The sequence below is a fragment of the Sycon ciliatum genome, chromosome 4, assembly GCF_964019385.1.
Source record: "Sycon ciliatum chromosome 4, ocSycCili1.1, whole genome shotgun sequence".
NCBI lineage: Eukaryota > Metazoa > Porifera > Calcarea > Leucosolenida > Sycettidae > Sycon > Sycon ciliatum.
In genome coordinates, this window is record NC_088646.1 from 6,646,867 (window position 1) to 6,668,619 (window position 21,753).

The window sequence follows — 21,753 nt, forward strand, 5'->3', positions numbered from 1 at the left end:
TTGTCTTCTTCGAGTGCGGCCAGGTTTAGTGCAGCGAGGTCATGAAATTTCGTGACCCTAAATCTAGGGTTTGTTTCTCACGATGGAGAAGGAACAGCTTGAGTCAGTCGAGACGAACGAGCTTTGGTCATGAAAATGTTCCTGGCGACTTTTTTTTCGACTCAGGGTGATGAATGAAATGGGAATGCCTTCTCCCCCTGGCCCCCGCCACACGACAACGCAAACAACTTTGTAGTGTTTCGAACTTCTTACACAAAGGGAAAGGCCACAGGAGAAGAAAGGCGAACAAAGGTGGAACGAAAAGATCAAGGATAAAGACGCAGGAACAACAAAGAACAAGCAGTAATAACGCGCGGACAAATCGTGACGACCAATCAGGGACCAATACGTACAGAAATACATAATCCTACACAGTTGAGAGGGCATGACGCTCTGATCAGGCCCGAGGTCTGTGAGTGGTCTTGCCCGACGCAACTGTGTAGGATTGTGGTTCAGACAAGGCCCAGTCGAGACATTCAAAGAGAAAGAAAGCCTTGACGGCAAATGAGTTGATGTCACATTGTGTGCAGCGACCATCACAAACAGCTAGCTTGCTTGGTCGGAACTTTCCAGTTGTTGTGAGTATTCAAGTAAAGTGAAGGCAGTAGTAAGGTCAGTAGTACATGTACCAGTAATATGACGGATTCGGAATAAACCCGTTCTCCGGGAGCTCCGAGTAAGATGATTGTCAGAGAAAGGTTCAAATGCGAGTGCTGAGAAGCTGCAGCCTTAGGGCAGGTACAAAAAGTACTTGTTGAGGTCTGCTTCCCTTGTGTGCGTTTCACCGCGAGACACAGGACCAGCTGCAAGGTCGGGTGGCATTTCTGGTTTACCTACAGACGTTCAAGACAGTAGTGAGTAAAGTAGTGACAGTGGTGAGTAAATAATTTTGGAGAAGCGAGACAAATTGTTAGTCCTCGTCGGAGATGTTGCCCAAGGCAAAGACTCCGAAAAATGGTGAATGCGCATGTTCGGCGCGATGCTGTATGACTGCTGTTCTTGACCGGATAAGCGGTCAAGATCGACTGATCTTGCCTGCTTATTCTGGCCGCTCATTGGCCGTCACCTGGCAACAAGCACGTGCCATGTCTGAACACATGACCAAGACAACAAGACCACGGACGAATCACTCATCACTCTCACTCCCAGACCAAAGCATTGCGCATGCACGGCATTCACTTGACAGTCAGTTACTCACGTACACGTACACAGACGTACTAGACTGAAGCAGATTCTCACACTCGTACTCTGGCAACGCGTATCTCTACTCTTGCGTTCACCACATACATGTGCCATAAGCGTCACACATCACGCCATACTCACACGTACACTTGCAGACCACGATGACATCAGACATTGGACTCTACAAGAAGTGTATCGTCTTCAGCGGCTGTTGCAGCTGCCGCTCTCCCGCCATTGCTGTGTCCGCGTCAGCTGATCCGTAGCTGTGTGTTCGATCAGCGACAATTTCGAAATTCACAGGAGCACTGCTGTCGACATGAGTGAAGTGAAAATACCCAAAAAAAAACAAATAAATTCAAACCGTGAGGATTGTGTGTCGGTATGTGAGAACTGATCAAACGCTACATGTAGGGGTCCTAACCCTTGATAGGGGTTTGTATGTGTAGGTTTATGTGTAGGGTTATGTGTAGGGATATGTGTAGGGATATGTGTAAGGTTATGTGTAAGGTTATGTGTAGGGTTATGTGTAGGGTTATGTGTAGGGTTGTGCCAACCCAATACCCTGTACACTCTAGGCTACGCTACTTAGGCATAGGGTTTCCTGGTGACAGGCTAAGAGATACTTCTTTTTCGTCTCCGGGGGGGGGGGGGGGGGGTGGACAAGGGGAATGAATCAGCCATGTAGGGACGTGAGCCCGCCTTCCGGCATCGGTAGTTACACATCGCTCGACTCGACTCTACTGAGTGAAGAGTGCCCACACCTTGATCTGGTGAGCTGCGTCGTGGGGATTTTGCAGTCAGATGTGAGCCTGCGGAGGTCCTCGACTGCGGGGCTCGGACCCGCGACCTCTCGGGTCGCAGGCAAGTGGAGTACACTACACATGTACTACTAGCGGGGAGATAGTGATATCGCAATCAAGTAGTCCGCATGGTTTGAAACGTTACTTACTTTGTCTTGGAAGTGTCGTTAGGATGGCCTTTGGCCAGTGTTCGGCATCTGCCAGGCTGGCATGCCAGTCTGTGCATTTGCCTGAATGCCGAAACCCGGCAATATGTGTATAGTGCCGGGTTGACCAGTGGCATGGGCAGCAGCCGGGTACAAGCCAGGGGTCATCATAATAGCATGTGCGGGGGATTGAAAAGAAGCCGGAGCTCCTCCTGCTGGAATCTGAATGGCCGGTAAGGATAAGCCCTGGGTCTAGAACCAACAGAACAGACACAGCAGATACAATCGGTACTCAGCACGTGATCTGCTAAATAGGTCAACTTTCCCCATATTTGGTTGTGGCGTATAAAGCAGATGGTCTTAACATTAAACGCATTGGCATGCTAGCGTTCCAAAGCTTGGTGCAGCGTAGTTAGGTCTGTCATCAACGATCACTGCGGCCGTAACAGATCACATGCCTTTAACAGACAGATCTGCCCAACTATCAAACTGCCTCTTCATATAGTACATTTTGAATCTGTCCACAAAGACCACCAGTCCTGTTTCTAAGACAATCTTGACTCACGGTTCTTCTCTCATTAGGTCAACATTCAACAGAGAGGTTTCTAGAGGTCTCTATAGAAGGCTTCATTCGTGTGATGGGAATATTGCCCGCACAGTGGAGACTTGAACTGAACTTCTGACAGGACAAGATCTCTATGCATGTCAGGTCTTCATTTCAATACGTTCTATCATTGGCCATTTATTTCGGGTTAGATTACAATATTGAGCACCAGTAGCGTGCTGAAGTACAAAGGTAATGTTCAAAGCCAAATATTTCTTTTCTTCAGACTTTTCCCGTTTGTGTCTTTCCCTCAAACTAGTGAAGCCATTTCTTATCCTGAGCGATACGAAAAGAGAATGGTAGTGAATATTCCGCACTCGCCCCCAATGTCACATTCTCATGCTGAGCCTCAACTAACATATCCGTTTTTGTTTCGCTCTGTAAGGAGCACTCGGGGTTCCTTGTAACAAGACGGCAACATCTTTAGGGCCTCCCCTATCAGGAGCCCAGGAGCCCTCGCCGTGCTTTGTTTTTGCATACAATGTAGGTCCTCAAGTGTATTTTTCGAACTGATAGAAACGTCAATGCAATAGGATTATTGGGCACATGTGTTTGTACTGCACGTTTCTTCCCGGCAGTTCGAATAACACACATGAGGACCTGTGCTTCGAAGTACGTGTCCATGTATGTAAAAAACAAAGCATAGCGAGGGATCCTGGGCTTTCAAGTCCTCTTGTTCCCAATATTTTAGTTTAAAAAAATGAACTGTACTGCGCCTCATAAACACACATACATGTAGATACTTGTCAAGTATAATATCTCTAACTATCTCTAATTCTAACTCCCAGATACAGTAGGTTACGGTCCTGAGTTTGAAAGCTCTATTTGAATATGGTGGCCAGCTACTGAGTTAGTAGTAGCTCACTTTACGGCATAGTGAGGAAAACATTCAGCGCGCCAGGCACGGTGCGTCACGTGATGATGGCCCTACGGCACACACACACGCATGTGCGTGCACACACACACGCACGCGCGTACACACACACATACACACACACGGAGCGCTATGTACTCTGGCTAGCGCCAGGCGCTACTAAAGACTAGTAAAGTAACGTCTTTTGCATTGCTACGGGAATAAATTCTACTACTACTATTGCTAAAAGGTGTTTTATTGAACGCACAAACTACTAGTAGTACAGTCGAATGTCACTTATCCGGTCGCCAGTTATCCGAGCACGTCGGTTATCCGACAAACCCGGGAGTGGTAATTTTATGACTCTCAACATTTTAAAAATTCTTTAAAAAATTGTTTGTTTGTATATTATACGGTGTAATATGCATTTACTTGAAGTAGATGTGGTCAAGTATGCTAGCATGTATTATTATTATTAGGCCTAAACAAAAAATAGGCTTGTTTCCGGTCGGCAACCCCTCAAAAAGGAGACTCGGTCGGTCGGAATGAAACTTTTTTTGGATACTTTTTTTTGGTTCCTCAATCGTTGTGGTATTGATGGACAAGAGCACCTACACATGTACATTGTACATATAATGGCAAGGATCAATGTCAAAGTAAATTAGTTGACTGACTCACTGTTCGGGTGTATTCCTGTTTTCGTACATTCTGAGAAATCAAGCAAACAGTTCGAGTCCTTCCAGCTCTGTTATTCTAGCTCGTATCGACCCCGGAGGTTTTCGAGCCGACAGCTGAGAATCTCTGCTACCTTGTAGGTGTTTCGATTCTGGAATTCGGTCGAGATTTGACTGAGTTATGACTCGTTGAGTGCACTTGCACACATGGCATTGCCACCGTTTGTATACATTTGGGACCAAAAAAAAGTTTCAGAATTTGGGAAAAAGTGGCCCGGTCGGGCGACCGGAAACAAGGTCATTATTTGTTTTGGCCTTATTATTATTATTTGTAAGAAAAGGGTTTGCTCCCCACACCGGAGCTCGCGCTATTCCGCCGACTTTACTTGACACTTGACTGACTCACGACTGCCATCCAGAGCACACGAGAAGTCCATCAAACCTTCGACTCGGCAAACCTGCAAGAAAGCACCACTCCCTGCTCAATACACAGTGTTTCGGGGAATTCACCCCTCATCAGTTGAGCTTGAGTAGGCTGAGGAAGATTGTGCCTGAAGAGCACCACTTATATAGTGCTCTCCAGGCACGACCATCACCAGGGATACAAACTTACAGAGACGCTCCGTTTTCAGCGCGACAAACACCTCGTGAGCACCAGATAGCAGCACTGACTCACGCTGCTATCTGGTGCTCACGAGGTGTTTGTCGCGCTGAAAACGGAGCGTCTCTGTAAGTTTGTATCCCTGGTGATGGTCGTGCCTGGAGAGCACTATATAAGTGGTGCTCTTCAGGCACAATCTTCCTCAGCCTACTCAAGCTCAACTGATGAGGGGTGAATTCCCCGAAACACTGTGTATTGAGCAGGGAGTGGTGCTTTCTTGCAGGTTTGCCGAGTCGAAGGTTCGATGGACTTCTCGTGTGCTCTGGATGGCAGTCGTGAGTCAGTCAAGTGTCAAGTAAAGTCGGCGGAATAGCGCGAGCTCCGGTGTGGGGAGCAAACCCTTTTCTTACAAATCATCGCCGAGGTCGCAACCACTACTTCGTATTATTATTATTATTATTAAATTTTTGATAGGGCAATCCCCACAGGCCTATGTATGTGTACATGGAGCAATTCATGAATATGCATGAATATATTTGGGTATTGTGTACCTGTACATACACACTGTACATGTAAATCAGTGAAATCCAGCCTTATATGCACATAAAAAAATTAATGATATCAGTTATCCAACATATCCAGTTATCCAACATGCCTGATTCCCGAAGTGGTCGGATAAGTGACATTCGACTGCACTACTATTGCTACGTTTGCTACTAGTACTACTAAGGTCCCTACTTTTTTTCTAATTTTGAATTTCTGATCCACAATCCAAGTCAGCCGGAGACTAACCTACTTCATTACTTTCTTCTAGGCTTCAGGAGTCGGCTCCAGTAGTTTTCACCGCTGTCGAGTTGCCCAGTCCGCTATTCCTCCCTCCAGCTGGTTTCTTGTTACCTGGTGAACCGGCCATTGTAGTTTTGGGTCGTTTTCGGCGCCTTCGCATTGTGCCTTGGATGAGCTGGCTTGCTATGTACTACTACACTCATACCTCGGTTATCCGGACCCCGAAGTTACGGGCACTTCGGTCTACCGGGCACTATTTGGGCGAGTTTCAGTGGAAATATTACTACTCTTTTGTCACTTTTCGTAGAAATATTGACGTCATATGCCATATGGATGGCCTTTTCCCCATCAAGATGTATATGATTCGGAGTTACGGACATTTCAAAGTTACGGGCAGTGCAAGGTCCCGGACTGCCCGGATAAACGAGGTATGAGTGTACTAGTAAGTATGTTGATGTTGTGCTTTGCGGCATGGTCTGTGGCCATGGTGACGACTAACGAGTTACATTGTACGTGCGAGGTACTCTTCACACATCAGACAGGGTCGGCTGGGCCCATGCAGCAAAAAAGACCGGTACTAGTACTTGTGGAGCGCGTTCGTGTAGTACGAGCGGACGGTTGTGTTGTGCGAACTGCTTATCTGGACAGATTGGGCGCTGCAAGAACTAATTTTAATATATTATTATTTTTTTAATTTATAATTTAATTATTGTTACTGTTAGTGTTACTGGTACTTTACTCTTTAGCTTTGGAAATTACTTGCTTGGGTCTTCACGTGACCATGGTGACTGGCGGTGGAGAAGCACCACCATACAAAGGTCCAAGGACCACCAAGATCAAGATTTACAGAAAACTATGGCAGTGTGGGAGGGGAAGGAAAGCGCAACGAACATGAGCATGAGCTACATGTACATCATACAATGTATGTCCCACAGCAGAAAAGAATGCCGAACAGAACTGGTTATTGGCCCTTTCGTCTTTCTTCATTGGCGTGATCAACATCCGAGTTTTAAACAGTACAGGCACAGAATAATAATAATTATAGCAAAAACACTATAGCGAGAGTTCCCAGATTACCTAGAGTGCTCAACACCACAAGGATGGAGCATTACCACAAAAAGGCAGAAGAGAATAGAGACAGCCGGCTTGTAAAATGTTCAACAAAAATACGGTCAAGGTCAGCTACTCGTGTATGCCCAACATGGCCTGCATAATCAAGGGGCACAACCGGAAGGTGCTGGCCCTGGCCGACGTGCGAAAACCAGCAGAGGAATGCAACTGCGGAGCTAAACCCTCGTGCCCTCTGGACGGCCGGTGTTTGCAGGAAAGGGTGGTCTATCAAGCGAACGTCACGGCCCGGAGCTCAGGTGACGAGAGGCGGTACTTCGGGCTTTGCGAGACACCGTTCAAGACGCGCTATAGCAACCACTTCACGACTATGAGATACGGCAAATGCTGGGTCCACGTGGGCGCGAGGGTGTACGTGATCTCTTTTTACGATTCATCAATTTTGTTTGTGACATGAATAAAAAGCGTTGTGCAGTCGTTCGTTTACAAGGCCAGAATCCGCTCAATCTGGTCATTCCAGAATTTTAAAAAACAGTTCCAGAATTGTGTAAACGTGTAATCGAAAGCGCCCAATACAGCGTTAAGGAGTGAAATATGCAGGAATATTTGACTGCTTAGGTATAGCGAAAATCAATGGGAGTCAATACTATGAGAGTGATAAGTCACCTTATCCAACTCGTTTGTTATGTCCATTTGTTGTCTCGCTTTGTCGCACCACACGTCACGCTTGTTAGGTCTCCTGACACTTGCACCGTTTCCTCCCCGTTTCTTTCGATGTGGATGTGGGTCACGAACTTTTCGTTGTTTTCGTTGTTATTTGAGCTCTTCTTTCTTGCGCTATTTCCATCACCCCTCTACTGTATTCCGCTGTCCTGGTTCATTTGGTTTTCCTGTATTTCACTTGACGATGAGGCTTGAAAGTACGCAAGAGAACAATTTCAAGATGATTTTTGAAGAGTCTGAAGCGTGTCCTTTTTCTCAGTGTGTTCTATTCTTGTAACTGTTTACCTCATCCGTAAATGACCTTTGAACTCAGTTACTCTGCATGCAGCACTGTAATGGCAATAGATTGCAACGTAGTGACCAAATGGCTACGTTTCTAATGGAGATCCAACATCTGACTTATTGACCTGATGATGTCAACTGTGCCAAGGAGCGCCTCCTTTCGCAAGATGGATACCCTGGCTCCGGCATCCAGTTCCCTCACAAAGTCAGCAGTCGAGGGGGTTAATCCACTTAATACCCCCGCGATCACTGGCACGATCTTGGCCCGAACCTGCCACATCTGTTCCACCTCACGCTTGAGACCTTGATATTTCTGTATCTTTGCCACAGATTTTCGGCGGGTGTTCCTATCTAGAGGGACACTTACGTCCACAAACAATGCTTCATCTTTGCCCTTGATAACAACGTCGAGTCTGTTTGCTCCAACGGGCGCTGCTGTTGGAATTGGCACTTCCCAGTAGATTGACACATCCGTTCACCACTGTACACGACGTTAATGAGTTGGTGACTTGTGTATTTATTTGAAATGTCCAATGCACCATACTTCCTGCACAGCGTCCAGTAGAGATACTTTTTAAAAGTCTTTGCTAACCTGTGTTATTATTTTATTACTTCGAAGTATTATTATTACTAGGCAGGCAGGCCTAGTGGGATGGTCTAATACCATGATTGAGAAACAGAGGGTACCAAGTTCAAGTCCTGCTTGGAAGCGAAAGGATGTTTCCAGCCGTGGTGCGACCCACAGTTATCTTTGACCAAGTGGTGAGCTGATCTACTCACCTCCCACCGCTTTAGGAGCTGTATCTGCGCCTTGATCCTTGAAGGGACCTGGGTCGTGGCGTTCCTACGGATGCGGAAAACCCCGCCTCTAGCCGAGTCTGACGCGAAACGTGATGCCAAGCAAAGCAATGCACTACCAAGTTACTACTACTTACAGGTGTGTTTGCGGCGGTGCCAGTCGCCATGCTCCAGTGTACAGGCTGAGAAGCAGCAGTCGTGCTGGCTAGGTGGTAGATGTTCGGGTGGTGGGGAGATGGCTGCTGTAGCTGGGTGTACGGTGGTCCAGTGGACAAAGTGATGGGACGGGATTGGACCTCATAGCCGGCGGGGTGTGAGGCTTGTGAGACACTCCATGGCGAGGGGGCAACTGGTATGATGGGACTTTGAATGCTGGAGAGGAAATCCACGGGCGGAGTTCTAGCCGTGGGAGCAGAAAGAGTCAAATGATTGGGATGGTAGGACTGTGCTACCTGTAACACAGGCACACTGCCACCAGGAGGTGCTGATGCAAACGCTGCACTAGCAACGGCCGGTGGTTGCAGCGCTGGCTGTGTTGCTTGGCTTAGCAGTTGCTGCCGTTCTTCTAATTTCCATGGCATGTCAAGAGAGCTAACGTCCCCCAGCTGCATCAGGCTGGTTGCGGAGCCAAACTGATGTACTGCAGTACTGCAGGCATCAGGGCCGGGAGGGGCCTCTACTAGCTCTCCCAGAAGCTCAATATAGCTAGAAGCTTGACGGAGTAGCTCCGCCTTCGTTGCTTGCTCTTCATCAGCTGATTTCGGAACCACCGCTCTAAGGTCCTCTAGAGCATCAGCAAGGGTATGTATTCGGTCTAACTCCCTACGGCTTGCACGACTCCTTCGCCATGCATCCGCTTGTTTTTTGTCCATTTCTGCTGGAGGCCTCGTCCGGGTTTGCTTCTTCTTTTGTGCAGGATGGCTTCGCTGATCCGAGCTCCTCTCCGCCATTATCGCAGACGCGTGACTCGCTTCTCCACGACGGGTAGGGGAAGTTTCTTGAAGATACAGTCCAGCAGTACTTGTACAAACACACTGCTACTGTACCACTCTAGCTCTGAAGACTGCGAGTCATGCCCAACATTAATAACCGAGTGTCACATTGTGCTAAGATCGAAGCCATAGGTGCCAGCTAAATTGGCGAAGTAGCACATTTCGCCCCTCGACGTGCAAGATGCTACCGAGTCGATTTGGGAATATTAGAAATTTTTCAGACTTGATAAAAACGATATTCAATGCCACGGTGACATTCTCCATGCATGGGTGCAGTGTCTGGTTTAACACAATGTTTAATATTTCCTTTTCTAAAAGAAAGGACAAAAATGTCAAATGTTATCCGTAGTTTGTGTCCAACACTAACAGTTGCAAGTGTAAGCAAAATGTTGTGTAGTCAGAAGGTGCAACAGCTAGCACAACGCTGACTGATGTGATACTGACATTCAACGACCTGATGATAAACCTTATCACGTCTTGGATGCGCAAACCAACAGCCTTCCAACTTGGAAGGTTCTAAGTTATGAAAATAACATGAGAAAGGGGAAAGTAAGCGCACTCAAGACGAAAACAAGCTAAATATCACAAGCCGTGAAGTGAGCCGTGGCCGTCCCCTGTGCTCTGGTCTTTTGTCTTTCGTTACCGTCTCGTCAAAGCTAACATTCTTAGTTTGCTGTGATGTTTAGCTTGGTTTCGTCTGGTCTGCGCTCACCCCCCCCCCCCTTTCTCATAGAAATTTCAAACCAAGACTAGTCCTAAATTTTCCTAAATTGAAGCTAAAATATGAGGTTCGTTCGCCATTCTTGCAGTCGTTTCAAGGCGGTAAATGAGGTCAGCATACCAACCTGTCCTTTTGGGATGATCTGCTTGACTGTTGTGCAAGTTATGAGACAAATACAATTGGAACGAGTGAAAAATACGAAGGATGCATTGGCAAGTTCTTGTGACCGCAACTTCATCAACGTTTGCATGAATAATTTCGACACCATCGCTTAAACTACTTCAGTACTACTTCAAAGTAGACTGCAACAAATGGTGTAGAAACATTTTCATGATCTCCAGTAAAAGGTAGCACCGAGTGGCCATCACCGAAAGACCTTGAACTACTGGAGAAACAAAGAATTGGAACGAGTGAAAAATACGAAGGATGCATTGGCAAGTTCTTGTGACCGCAACTTCATCAACGTTTGCATGAATAATTTCGACACCATCGCTTAAACTACTTCAGTACTACTTCAAAGTAGACTGCAACAAATGGTGTAGAAACATTTTCATGATCTCCAGTAAAAGGTAGCACCGAGTGGCCATCACCGAAAGACCTTGAACTACTGGAGAAACAAAGAATTAACACGCCAAATCGGCGCCAGGAAGCCCAGGCGATGAGCCAGCTCCAGATCCGTCCCTCAATCCGCATACGGTTCGGGTACCAAATCTACTACAAAATAGTACAGAATGTGCCCAAATGCAACAGCAGTTTTGCCAATTCGACTACTGAGTACATCATCCGACACACTCAGTGGCCCACGGATTGTCTTGTTGTTGTTTCAAATCTTTATTCTCACAATAGCCAGTGGCCATTAAGAGATGTTGGTCAACTGATTCCACTGCTGACTTGCAGAATACGACGTGTGGTCGAAATTGGTCTGGCTTGCATAACCAACGTTGGCTATTGTAGTGGTGCTGTCTGCTTGTGAGTAAGTTAGTTCTAAGTCTTGGTTTTTACATTTCAGGGCCTAAAGTACTCTTAAGCATATTATGTTGGCAGACTAGAAGTTTGTACATCAGCTCTCTGTGGGATGCCAAAGTATGGTTACTTCCTGATACAGTGTGTGGAGGAGTTTTCATGCCAATTATTCTGCTTCTCGCATGTACAAGCGATGCCCCGGATATGAGATGCCAAGCCATTAATTTTACCACACTATGCCTGTGGTTATCCGCCACACACGGGGGCTTACCGTGAACCTAGAGGGGTATACAAAAGAATGATTCTGCTGACGAATTCCTGCACGCCGCTGTTTCTCTTGGGCTATTCTCTTTTCAGTAGTGACACCCTTGTTTCGGCCTGTCTGCTGCAGTCCAGCAGCATCTGGTGCTGACGCTAGGTTACTAAGATACAGGTCTGAGACATGGAGCTGGAATGCCGCATCCAGGCAGTACTAGCTACACATTCATTGTACACATGCAATGCTGACAACTGAAATCCGACCACTTAGCGATGCGTTCACATTCTAGCGGTCTCTATTTTCGTAGTTTTGCTATCCGGTGTTGGGTCTTTGTGATGTGAGCGTACCGCTCAGGGGTCGGATTTCAGTTGCAAGCACTGTACATGACCTGTACATGTATATCAGATGAGCAATGATGGGTCTTGCTTCCATGTGTTTTCGTGATTTAGGCCTGTGGGGATTGCCCTATCAAGAATTTGATAATAATAATAATAATAATAATAATGATAAACATCTAAATCCAGTCCATCCAGCATTGCGCTTCACTTGCGTGTACGAGGCATCTAACAAATTAATTGTCGTTCCTGGATGTACATGTATTACTTGATAAACTGGTGATGGTGCCATAACGTCTGTTTACCGCAAGACTACGTGCACAGGCCAGTACATCATGTAGGATTCCCATTGTTCCTCTCTGCACAAGACCAATTTAGTTCGAAACTTGGCTGGTAGGGCACGACGCATTTGTTCGGAAAACAAGATCCAACATGAGCTGGAATTCCTGCTATCAATGTTCCTCAAAAATGACTATCCATCACAAATTTTCGACAAATTGCTTACGTCAAAGCATCCCGAAAGGAGGAGACAATCGGACCAAAAAGGTCTTGGGTATTTATGCGTTTGCCCTGGAAAGGCTCCGAATCTACACGAGTCGGTCTTATTGTGAAGTCAATTGTTCACAAAACGTACTACTGTATGCCGTAAATGTGATCATCGTCTACACAACGATACGTTCGTTCACGGTGTTGAAGGACGTCCTGCCAACCCATCAATTGCGTCATCTCATCTATCATTTTGAAAGCCGACAATGTGGTATGTTCGTAGGACGCTTCAACACCTGTCTGAACGTATTTTAGTACAAGTAAAACAGCATGTTCCGCTGTCACTGTTTTCGCAGCCGGTAGAGCAAACAGGCCAAAGCGAGGAGGACCTCGTAAACACCGTCTGCCTACAGAATATACATGTACTTCAGTACCTGTGTCAGCTGTACCAACACAGTACTCAGTAGTACTGAGTAGCCTGTGGTGAGGCCAGCGTCTGAGGTACACCGCCCACCAGATTTAGCAACACAAACAAAAGAATCAAAAGGAACCAATACACAGCTAAGACGAAGCAAGAGGCTGGAGTAGGCACGGCTGAGGCAATCGGGAGACATCGGACCAGGAGAAGGAAGTGTTGGCGACAGCAAATCGGGGATTGGTGATGAAGGGTCAAGGGACAGAAAGCATGGACGTGCTGAGATGGAGATGGATGATGAGGACGATGGCATTGACGTCACAAGCCGATCGTCGTGCCAGAAGTCGAAATGCTAACCATGTCTTAAAAAACGGTACTGCAGCCGACAGTCGAAGTGAGCGTGAACGGTATTAAACATGCTAATAATGTCTACTATGCTAGCAAGTAGCATCCTCTGCAGATGCCTACAACTAATTACTTACTGACAGTTACAAGGCTAGACAAGTGGAAGTAGCCATGCAGGGGTGTGACTGTCACCGTTAGCCTGCCTTTCGGCACCGCGAGTTACAGCTCGCTCGACTCGACTCAGTGAAGAGGACCCACACTGGTCCTTGATCTCAAGAGCTGCGTCATGGATATTTTGCAGTCAGATGTGCGACTGAGGAGTATAACAAGGCCTTCCAGATTATTCACAAGAAATTGTGTATTATTGAGATAGAAGATATCATTCTGGAGCATCAAGATTCAAGTCTAAAAAATAATCCTATCCGAAAAACCCTACACACACCATCGATGAAGTGGCTGCAGTGGAGCTTGGAAGTGCTATCCGAAAAATTAAAAAAAAATTAAAAACTCTCTCAAAAGCAGAAAACTATCTGTACAATCATCACGTACAATGTACATGTACATGTAGAATTCAGCAAAACGTTGCGAAAAATTGGCGAATTTGCCAAAATTCACTGAAAACAGCAAAATTCAAGAATCTCCAAGATCCAAAAACACCCCAATATTCAATAATATAATCTGGAAATCCCTCCTGCGGAGGTCCTCGACTGCGCGCGGGGCTCGAATCCGTGAAGTACACAACGATGATGTACTACCGGGGAGCCCCATACATTGTACATAGTCATGGATATCGCAATCATGTCCGTATGGTTTGAAACTTGCTTTGTCTTGGAACTGTCGTTAGTACAGTCTTTGGCCAGTGCTGGGCATCTGCCAGGCTAGCATGCCAGTCTGTGCATTTGCTTGAATGCCGAAACCCGGAGACACCTGTATAGTGCCAGGTTGACCAGTGGCATGGGCAGCAGCCGGGTATAAGCCAGGGGCCATCATCACAGCACGTGTGGGCGATTGAAAAGAAGCCGTAGCTCCTCCTGCCGGAAACTGGATCGCCGGTAAGGATAAGCCCTGAGTCTGGAACGAACAGAACAGACACAGCAAATACCATTGGTACTCAGCACGTGACCTGGAAAACTAGGTCTACTTTTCCCCCTATTTTGCAGTGGCTGATAAAGCAGCTGCAGATGGCCGCGAGACGTCCGCTTCACCCTTCTGATGCCTGAAATTGGAAACCTCGCCTTCAATGCGTCGTTGGTATTCTTTGCTTTCCAAAGCTTGGTGTAAGATCGGAGGAAGTTGCAACGCAGTAAGGTCTGTCTTTAGACAGATCTGCTCAGCTAGCAAACTCTTCTCACTATTTATTTTGTTTCACCGTCAAATGGCAGAAGCCAATGCAAAGGAGGGGGCGTTACATTTTGAATCTGTCTACAAAGACCACCTGTTTCTTTTTTTACACATGGCTCAAGGTCTTCTTACGGGGTACCCTAAGAATGAAAGTGATGCATGGCGGAATAGGGAGGGCGATGCAGCAGTGCGGATAGCAGATGGAGCGTTATTCCATCTGTCTGCAGCCAAAATTAATAAGAAAGAGAAAACGGGCCGTAGCGCTACAGCGTGAATAAACTCGGCGCAGAACAGGAATACTGCACGCACAGAGGAGACTTTGAACTGAGCTTCTGAAAAGACAAGAGCTCTATGCATGTCAGGTGTTGATTTAAATACGTTCTATCTTTGGCCATTTCGGGTTAATAGGTTACGGAACTGGCCGCAACCTCCTGGATAACATGACGTAGTACACTGTACGCGTACATGTACGTGTTTTCCACACAGAATGCGACTCTTTAGGGTCAAGTAATAGTTAGTTGTAGTACCTTCTCATAACAGTTTGACGTCATTTGCTGTGACAATCTACGCGCATGTACATGTACATGTATAATGCACACACATACACACCTTTTGACCTTTTGACGCCAATCGCCGGAGGCAATGATAGCAATGCTACGGCAGAAGCCATAGCAACTTGTGCTGGGATTGCACCATTCATCAGCTTGCAAGGCTGATGAATTGACCGCCACTAATTTTTGCCTGGTATCCACCACACAGCTGATTGAAGTGACTTTTTCTGGCCAGTGAATCCCTATTAATTTTTATTTTTCATTTTTTCATTTTTTATTTTTCGACACACATGCACACGACACCACATACTCTGGCATACACTGGCTGTTGGTAATCACCCAGGAGAATGAAAGAAGAGCTAGGAGAATGAGAAAGAGAAGAAAGACGTGTGCGACCATAATCGTCGGGAATTGAACCCCCCCCCCCCCCACACACACACACAGGCGCGCTCGAAAGTGTTTAGCTCTATTGAGCACCAGTAGCGTACTGAAGTACAAAGGGAACGTTCAAAGCCATTTCTTATCCTGAGCGATACGAAAAGAGAATGGCAATGAATAGCCTGCACTCGCCCCTAGTGTGACATTTGACATGAATGATCCCAATGCGTATGTTGTCCCTGCCACCTGGCGAGTCTCTGGTGACTGTCGGCCGCTCGTTTCTGCTGCTAGATTACAGAACGCCCTGCCCCAAGAGTTCAAGTTCCTCGCCTGCCATAGATCATTCAAGAGACTTTTAAAGGTTTATTTTTATGGTTAACCAGCATCTAGGCTTGGACTTGGAGTCGTCCGGTGAAGTGACTCCACTGTGTTTTTGGTTTCGTTCTGTTTGTCTTTTGTTCTTTTTCATTTTTCCCTTGTATTTTTTCCTCTCTTTTCTTTTCTTTTCTTTTCTTCTTCTTTTTTTCCTTTCTTCTTTTTGAGTATTTGTAGTCTGTGTTTTTCGCTCTTTCGTGGAGGTTTGGTGTATTCTTGGCTTTTGGCCGTTACTTCATTGCCATCATAATATTGGGCATCATTGCCCGTTTGGCATGCGACACAAAATAAATTCTCAACAACATTCTCATGCTGAGCCTAACGGAAACTTACAGGTGTGTTTGCAGCGGTGCCGGTCGCCATGCTCCGGTGAACAGGCTGAGAAGCAGCAGTCGTGCTGGCTAGGTGGTAGATGTTCGGGTGGTGGGGAGATGGCTGCTGTAGCTGGGTGTACGGTGGCCCAGTGGACAAAGTGATGGGACGGGATTGGACCTCATAGCCGGCGGGATGTGAGGCTTGTGAGACACTCCATGGCGAGGGGGCAATTGGTATGATGGGACTTTGAATGCTGGAGAGGAAATCCACGGGCGGAGTTCTAGCCGTGGGAGCAGAAAGAGTCAAATGATTGGGATGGTAGGACTGTGCCACCTGTAACACAGGCACACTGCCACCAGGAGGTGCTGATGCAAACGCTGCACTGGCAACGGCCGGTGGTTGCAGCGCTGGCTGTGTTGCTAGGCTTAGCAGTTGCTGCCGTTCTTCTAATTTACGTTGCATGTCAAGCAGTGCTTCCTTCTTACTCTCCCATGATGTACTTTCCGTATTCATGACAGCACTGCTGTGTTGCTGGAGTGCTGCAGCGGGGGCTGAGGGAGGCTGCAGGTGACGGGGTTGCTTTTCTTTGAGTAGTCCACCACTGTTCGTTGTGCTCTCCGAACGCTGATCATCTTCAATGTCGTGTGGGGACTCGTCATCATGTTGTTCGGATTGTTTGTGATGTTCCTCCATTGCAGCAGCGACATTGTTGAAGCTGCCAAGAGAGCTAACGCCCCCCAGCTGCATCAGGCTGGTTGTGGAGGCAAACTGATGACGGGGATCACTATGTGGCTCACTCATGGCGTCATCGCCTGTATCACTACATATTGCAGCAGTACTGGAGGCATCAGGGCCGGGAGGGGCCTCTAGCATTTCTCCCAGAAGCTGAATGTAGCTCGAAGCTTGACGGAGTAGCTTCACCTTCGTTGCTTTCTCTTCATCAAGTGATTTAGGAACAATCGCTCTAAGGTCCTCTAAAGCATCAGCAAGCGCATGTATGCGGGCTAGTTCCCTACCACTTGCACGACTCCTTCGCCATACCTTCGCTTGTTTTTCGGGCATTCCTGCTGGAGCTCTCACCCGGGTTTGCTTCTTCTTATCTTTGGGTTGAAGGATAGATGCTGCCACCCTGGGACCAACTGAATCTGATGTGTTTGCAGGATGGCTTCGCTGAACCGTGCTGCTCCTTTCCGTTCTTGCAGACGCGTGACTAGTTTCGCCACGACGGGTAGGGGAAGGTTCTTGAAGAAGGTTGGCGTCATCGACCCCTGAATCTGGGGATTCAGATCGTGCGCCAGACTGTTCTTCATGGCTGCTACAAGTTCCGGACGCACTCGTTGACGATGGCAAGGAAGTTCTTCTTTTCGCATCACTGCTATTGATCATGAGAGACAACAGGGCCATAACGATTTTGGAGCACAAGCCTTGAACAGCTACTTGAACGTGAAACACTGTCACTGTGTGTCTGGTATACGACATTAATGGCTGCTAGTACTGCTGCAGCTGCTGCTGCTTCACACACACACACTGCTTCACACTGACCTTTTTTGTGTTATGACGTATAACAGAAGGCAAACACCTTGGGACATACAGGGCAGGCCCTAATCACTACCATACTGCACAGTTGAATTGAACAATGAAGAAGCACACGTCATAATTCTAAAGACTAAGTGAGTCCGAAATGTGTCAATAACTTTGAGGCTAGAATTATCGGATAAGGTGGAAGGAATGACGCGAGACAGAAGGCTTGAAATTGAATCTCACCACAGCGGAACTGTGTGCATAAAGTTGACGGTCAGCACGTGTCAACACATTTATATCGTTCCTCCGACGTTTGCGCTGCGAGCTGCAGGTATTGCAATGCGCTTTCCGGTATAAGTAGTTTCTTCTGCAGCTGCAGCCCTTGCTTGTGGCGGGTAGAGATGCTGCTAGTTCTAGTCTCCCGCCACATGCTCAGAGTCAGAGTCGGCACGTTTCTTCCTACTGAACAAACACTTCAGCATGGCCTAGCTTTAGCACTTAGCACTTCAGTCGCTACTGGTACCAAGTTAGCAGCCCTACCCATACTGGCCATACTGGCCATAGCAGTGACTGTTCAAACTAGACAGCGACGATTTTAAACCGTGTGCAGCTACTTCCACATTAGACCGGCTCGCGCCGATTCACACGCATCCATACAATGACCAGATGAGAAGAGAGTGCATGACTGTATTCACGTGGATCTCGGACACGCTACTGCTGCTGCTGCTGCTGCTCCTGCTGCCGTTGTTGTCCGAAACAAACTCTTGTTTAGAGAGAATAGGGATTGCGTGTGTGTGTGTGTGTGTGTGAGTGAGTGAGAGAGACAGACAGACTGTGATTGAATTTGTGCGTAGATAACGTTAGTACCAAAGTCAAGGGCAAACATATCAGGGTAACAATATGGTGCTTCTCACATCTCCATTCCATCCCGGCTATTGTAGTATTGAGCTGAACCTAACACCGGCCGCTTGGTGGCGAAAAAGGATCAGTGACGATTAGCCGGCACCAGGGAAGACCACCATAATTCCTTGCACACAATGCACGACTCCCAGTCCTGTGTCATAAAACTGTACTTTTCGGGCATCGGATGGCATTATGGGAGCGTTGCTATCACTTGCTAATATTGTCAGAAGGACTGTGCTTCTCTTAGATGGAGCATTGGCCACTGTGCAAAGATGGTAAATAGACAGAAGGTCTTTTGTTTGTGTTTAATCTCGCTGACGACGTCCTATCGACAAGTGGACTCTTGCTACTCCTAAGTGACTACATTGTGAAATGTTCACTTTGACCAGGAGGAAGGCTTCCTTGTGCCAGTGGAAAGTGCTCAACACAATACTGTGGAGCACTATTACACGCAAAAGGCACAACAGAGGTTTACAGCAGGGAGTCGCAACTGATGATTGCATTGTGCAAGGAACTGTGAGTTGCGGCGAACTCTGTTCACCTCCGTTGTGCCTGTTGTGTGTAATGTTCAACCATGTACAAGTGTGCTGGAACTCCAGTAGTCAGCAAGATATCAGCTAGAAGACGAGGAGAGGGCTGACCAACCTAACCTGTCCACCTACAGTAATGGCAGAGGTAATGGAATTACTTCTGAACGTCAGTTGTCGGATGATTGTCTATGGGCATGAAGCTATTAGTTGCAACGAACGATGCTTGGTGCTCTGTGCCGTGTGAACGTCAGTTGTTCAAACAGTAGGGGTTGCAGCGACATGCATGCACAGGGCCACAGAAATACAGTTACACCTGTATTGTATTGTATTTTTATGGTGTTGACCTGTGTAAGGCCAAAATAATGTGTATATGCATCAGCATCTCAGATCTACTGGATCATGGAACAGACGTATAAGTAAGTTATGTGTCTTTAAGGCTGCAGATCCTAAGGTTTTCACTACATACAATATCAGTCATGTATACTTCATCCACGTGTGACTACATTGTAGTGTGCATAATTATGTATGTACATGTACAAGCTGGTAGTGGTAGTCTTTGCGTATGCAAACCTCGAATCACAGCGAGCAGTGAGGCCGTAATGAGAGTGGCAGACTGACAAGGCGTCATTAGCCGCTCAGTGTGACTAATCAACCACTAGTGCACTGCATGCACTGCATGCAATCAATTCGGAATGTTTAACCCTGGACGCGTTCGAAGTTTCCAACCTTCCACTGCAAAGAGAGAAAGAGAAGAGGATGAATACTGGGAGGAGAGTGACATGGGTGGGCAACTGCATGCGTCGGGACTATAATAACAGTTTACTGTATGTACTTGGACCCTTCGTGTGAAGAACTGTATTTGCACGGTTTCTTTTAACCTGTATACATGTACATGCACTGTACATGTACATTGTAGATGGAGCTGACGTTTAAGTCTCAAAACCCTTTCTTTGGTCCCACTTCAAAGTACTAGTAGTTATAATTGCATCTGAACGTAATCAAAAAGTCTCGGCGGATGATGCTTTGCTCGGCGCTCTGCTAGCCAACCACGATGCAACATTCTCGGACTCAGTGATGCCATCCCTCAAAAGAGAAGTACAGTCATGTAGTCGGCTTTACATACATGTACATTAGCCTTGCTTGGAAGTAGAGCTGATGCATAGGAAAACTCGAAATCCGTGTGTGATTGGACATGCCATCAAGAACACGCAAAGTCAAGTGCTTCGCAAATGAATTCATGAAATGAATGCTTCGTCTCTAATTGTTGAGACATGGTGCATGACACAGGGACGCGGTCGCGCATCGGAGTAGGCCGTAGAAACTAGTTACTGGTGTCATCAATCTTGTTGGTAATAGTAGTAGCAGCAATTCTGCCCTCAGCTAGACACTTGCAGGGTGCTTAAGTCGAAGAGTGGCTAATCTTCTTCAAAGTGCATCTCTCCTAGCCCTTGTCTAGTCCATCCCTGCTCTTGTGTTCTTCCCATACTGGCAGACCAGGGAGTTCCAAGACCAAGACCACTAATCCCCAATGCCCATGGCCCAGGCCGCGCCAAGGGGCGGAAGCTGAACAGGAGAATAATTATTAGACAGTTGATGAGTTGATGGAACCAAGATTACGACGACGGCGTAACAGTGTACAGCATGAACATGACTTTACAGCTTGGGAAGTTGGGGATTTATTACTGACGAGGGTGTACTTCGAGGTAGGAATAATGACAACATCGATATGTTCCTCCCACTGAGTACTGCCCTTCCCGCATCAACGTACATGTACATTTCTCTCTCTCTCTCGATCTGTCTCTCCCTCTCTCTCTTTCTCTCTCTCTCTCTCTCTCTCTCTCTCTCTCTCTCTCTCTCTCTCTCTCTCTCTCTCTCTCGCTCGCTCTCCCTCCCTCCCTCCCTCCCTCCCTCCCTCCCTCCCTCCCTCTCTCTCTCTCTTTCTCTCTCTCCCCCTCTCTCTCTCTCTCTCTCTCTCTCTCTCTCTCTCTCTCTTTCTCTCTCTCTCTCGCTCTCCCTCCCTCTCTCTCTCTCTCTCTCTCTCTCTCTCTCTCTCTCTCTCTCTCTCTCTCTCTCTCTCTCTCTCTCTCTCTCTCTCTCTCTCTCTCTCTCTCTCTCTCTCTCTCGCTCGCTCTCCCTCCCTCTCTCTCTCTCTCTCTCTCTCTCTCTCTCTCTCTCTCTCTCTCTCTCTCTCTCTCTCTCTCTCTCTCTCTCTCTCTCTCTCTCTCTCTCTCTCTCTCTCTCTCTCTCTCTCTCTATCTCTCTCTCTCTCTCTCTCTCTCTCTCTCTCTCTTTCAATATGGTAGGGACTTCGCACGTTTACCCTTTCGTCCGAGTGAGGTGAGCCTAGTCTAGAGTAACACAAACTTTCCATGTGGAATGTGGCGAGTCTGAAAACGAAACCATCTCAAGCGTGAGCAACTAGTGATGCTGGAACATACATGTACACCTGGCTAAAGCTGAATGCAGTGAGAACTAGTGGCCCAGAGCCTTCTCGATAGTCCACGCAGCATCAAGGGTTGCTTTCTAGTATACCTGTCTGTATTACAGTACAAACTTCCCTATACATGTAGTATAGAGGCCAGGGAGTCGTCAAATACGATAATTATTTGACGACTCCCTGATAAAGGCTATAGTCGCCTGCGTGCATGTTAGTGACATGAGTATCAATCCCACCCTACGCTAGCTCGGACGCCACACTAGCAAGGGCTTGTTGTGATAACGGCGCAGTTGTCGACGCGTGAAATGTGCCATAGAAGTAAGACATATT

The 21,753-nt window shown here is 47.0% G+C and overlaps 2 protein-coding genes across 4 annotated transcripts; both read right to left on the reverse strand.

Moving 5' to 3' along the window:
• Positions 1-244: 244 nt before the first annotated feature.
• LOC135814150 (protein enabled homolog) lies at positions 245-9,604 on the reverse strand. 3 transcript variants are annotated; one of them, XM_065327225.1, is made up of 3 exons: positions 8,694-9,604; positions 2,171-2,389; positions 245-1,529 (listed from the first exon to the last, which is right to left on the reverse strand). In XM_065327225.1, exons 1-2 carry the CDS (start codon positions 9,504-9,506, stop codon positions 2,189-2,191), a joined length of 1,014 nt encoding a protein of 337 aa, XP_065183297.1. In that variant the 5' UTR covers positions 9,507-9,604; the 3' UTR covers positions 245-1,529; positions 2,171-2,188. The 3 variants fall into 3 exon arrangements, with proteins under 3 accessions (XP_065183297.1, XP_065183296.1, XP_065183298.1); XM_065327224.1 differs by having other exon boundaries at positions 2,171-2,419; XM_065327226.1 differs by lacking the exon at positions 245-1,529 and adding an exon at positions 3,637-3,698 and having other exon boundaries at positions 2,213-2,419.
• A 3,789-nt stretch (positions 9,605-13,393) lies between these two features.
• LOC135814151 (uncharacterized) lies at positions 13,394-17,895 on the reverse strand. Its single transcript, XM_065327227.1, has 2 exons — positions 16,051-17,895; positions 13,394-14,143 (listed from the first exon to the last, which is right to left on the reverse strand). Exons 1-2 carry the CDS (start codon positions 17,509-17,511, stop codon positions 13,913-13,915), a joined length of 1,692 nt encoding a protein of 563 aa, XP_065183299.1. The 5' UTR covers positions 17,512-17,895; the 3' UTR covers positions 13,394-13,912.
• Positions 17,896-21,753: the final 3,858 nt, after the last annotated feature.

What these genes read in the sequence shown, in the direction of transcription:
- LOC135814151 (XM_065327227.1), bottom strand. Translation starts at nt 17,511, where the DNA reads ATGTCGTATACCAGACACACAGTGACAGTGTTTCACGTTCAAGTAGCT. An exon ending in GCACCGCTGCAAACACACCT is followed by an intron (nt 14,144 to 16,050) that starts GTAAGTTTCCGT and finishes TGTTCGTTCCAG; the next exon opens with ACTCAGGGCTTATCCTTACC.
- LOC135814150 (XM_065327224.1), bottom strand. Translation starts at nt 9,506, where the DNA reads ATGGCGGAGAGGAGCTCGGATCAGCGAAGCCATCCTGCACAAAAGAAG. An exon ending in GCACCGCCGCAAACACACCT is followed by an intron (nt 2,420 to 8,693) that starts GTAAGTAGTAGT and finishes TGTTGGTTCTAG; the next exon opens with ACCCAGGGCTTATCCTTACC.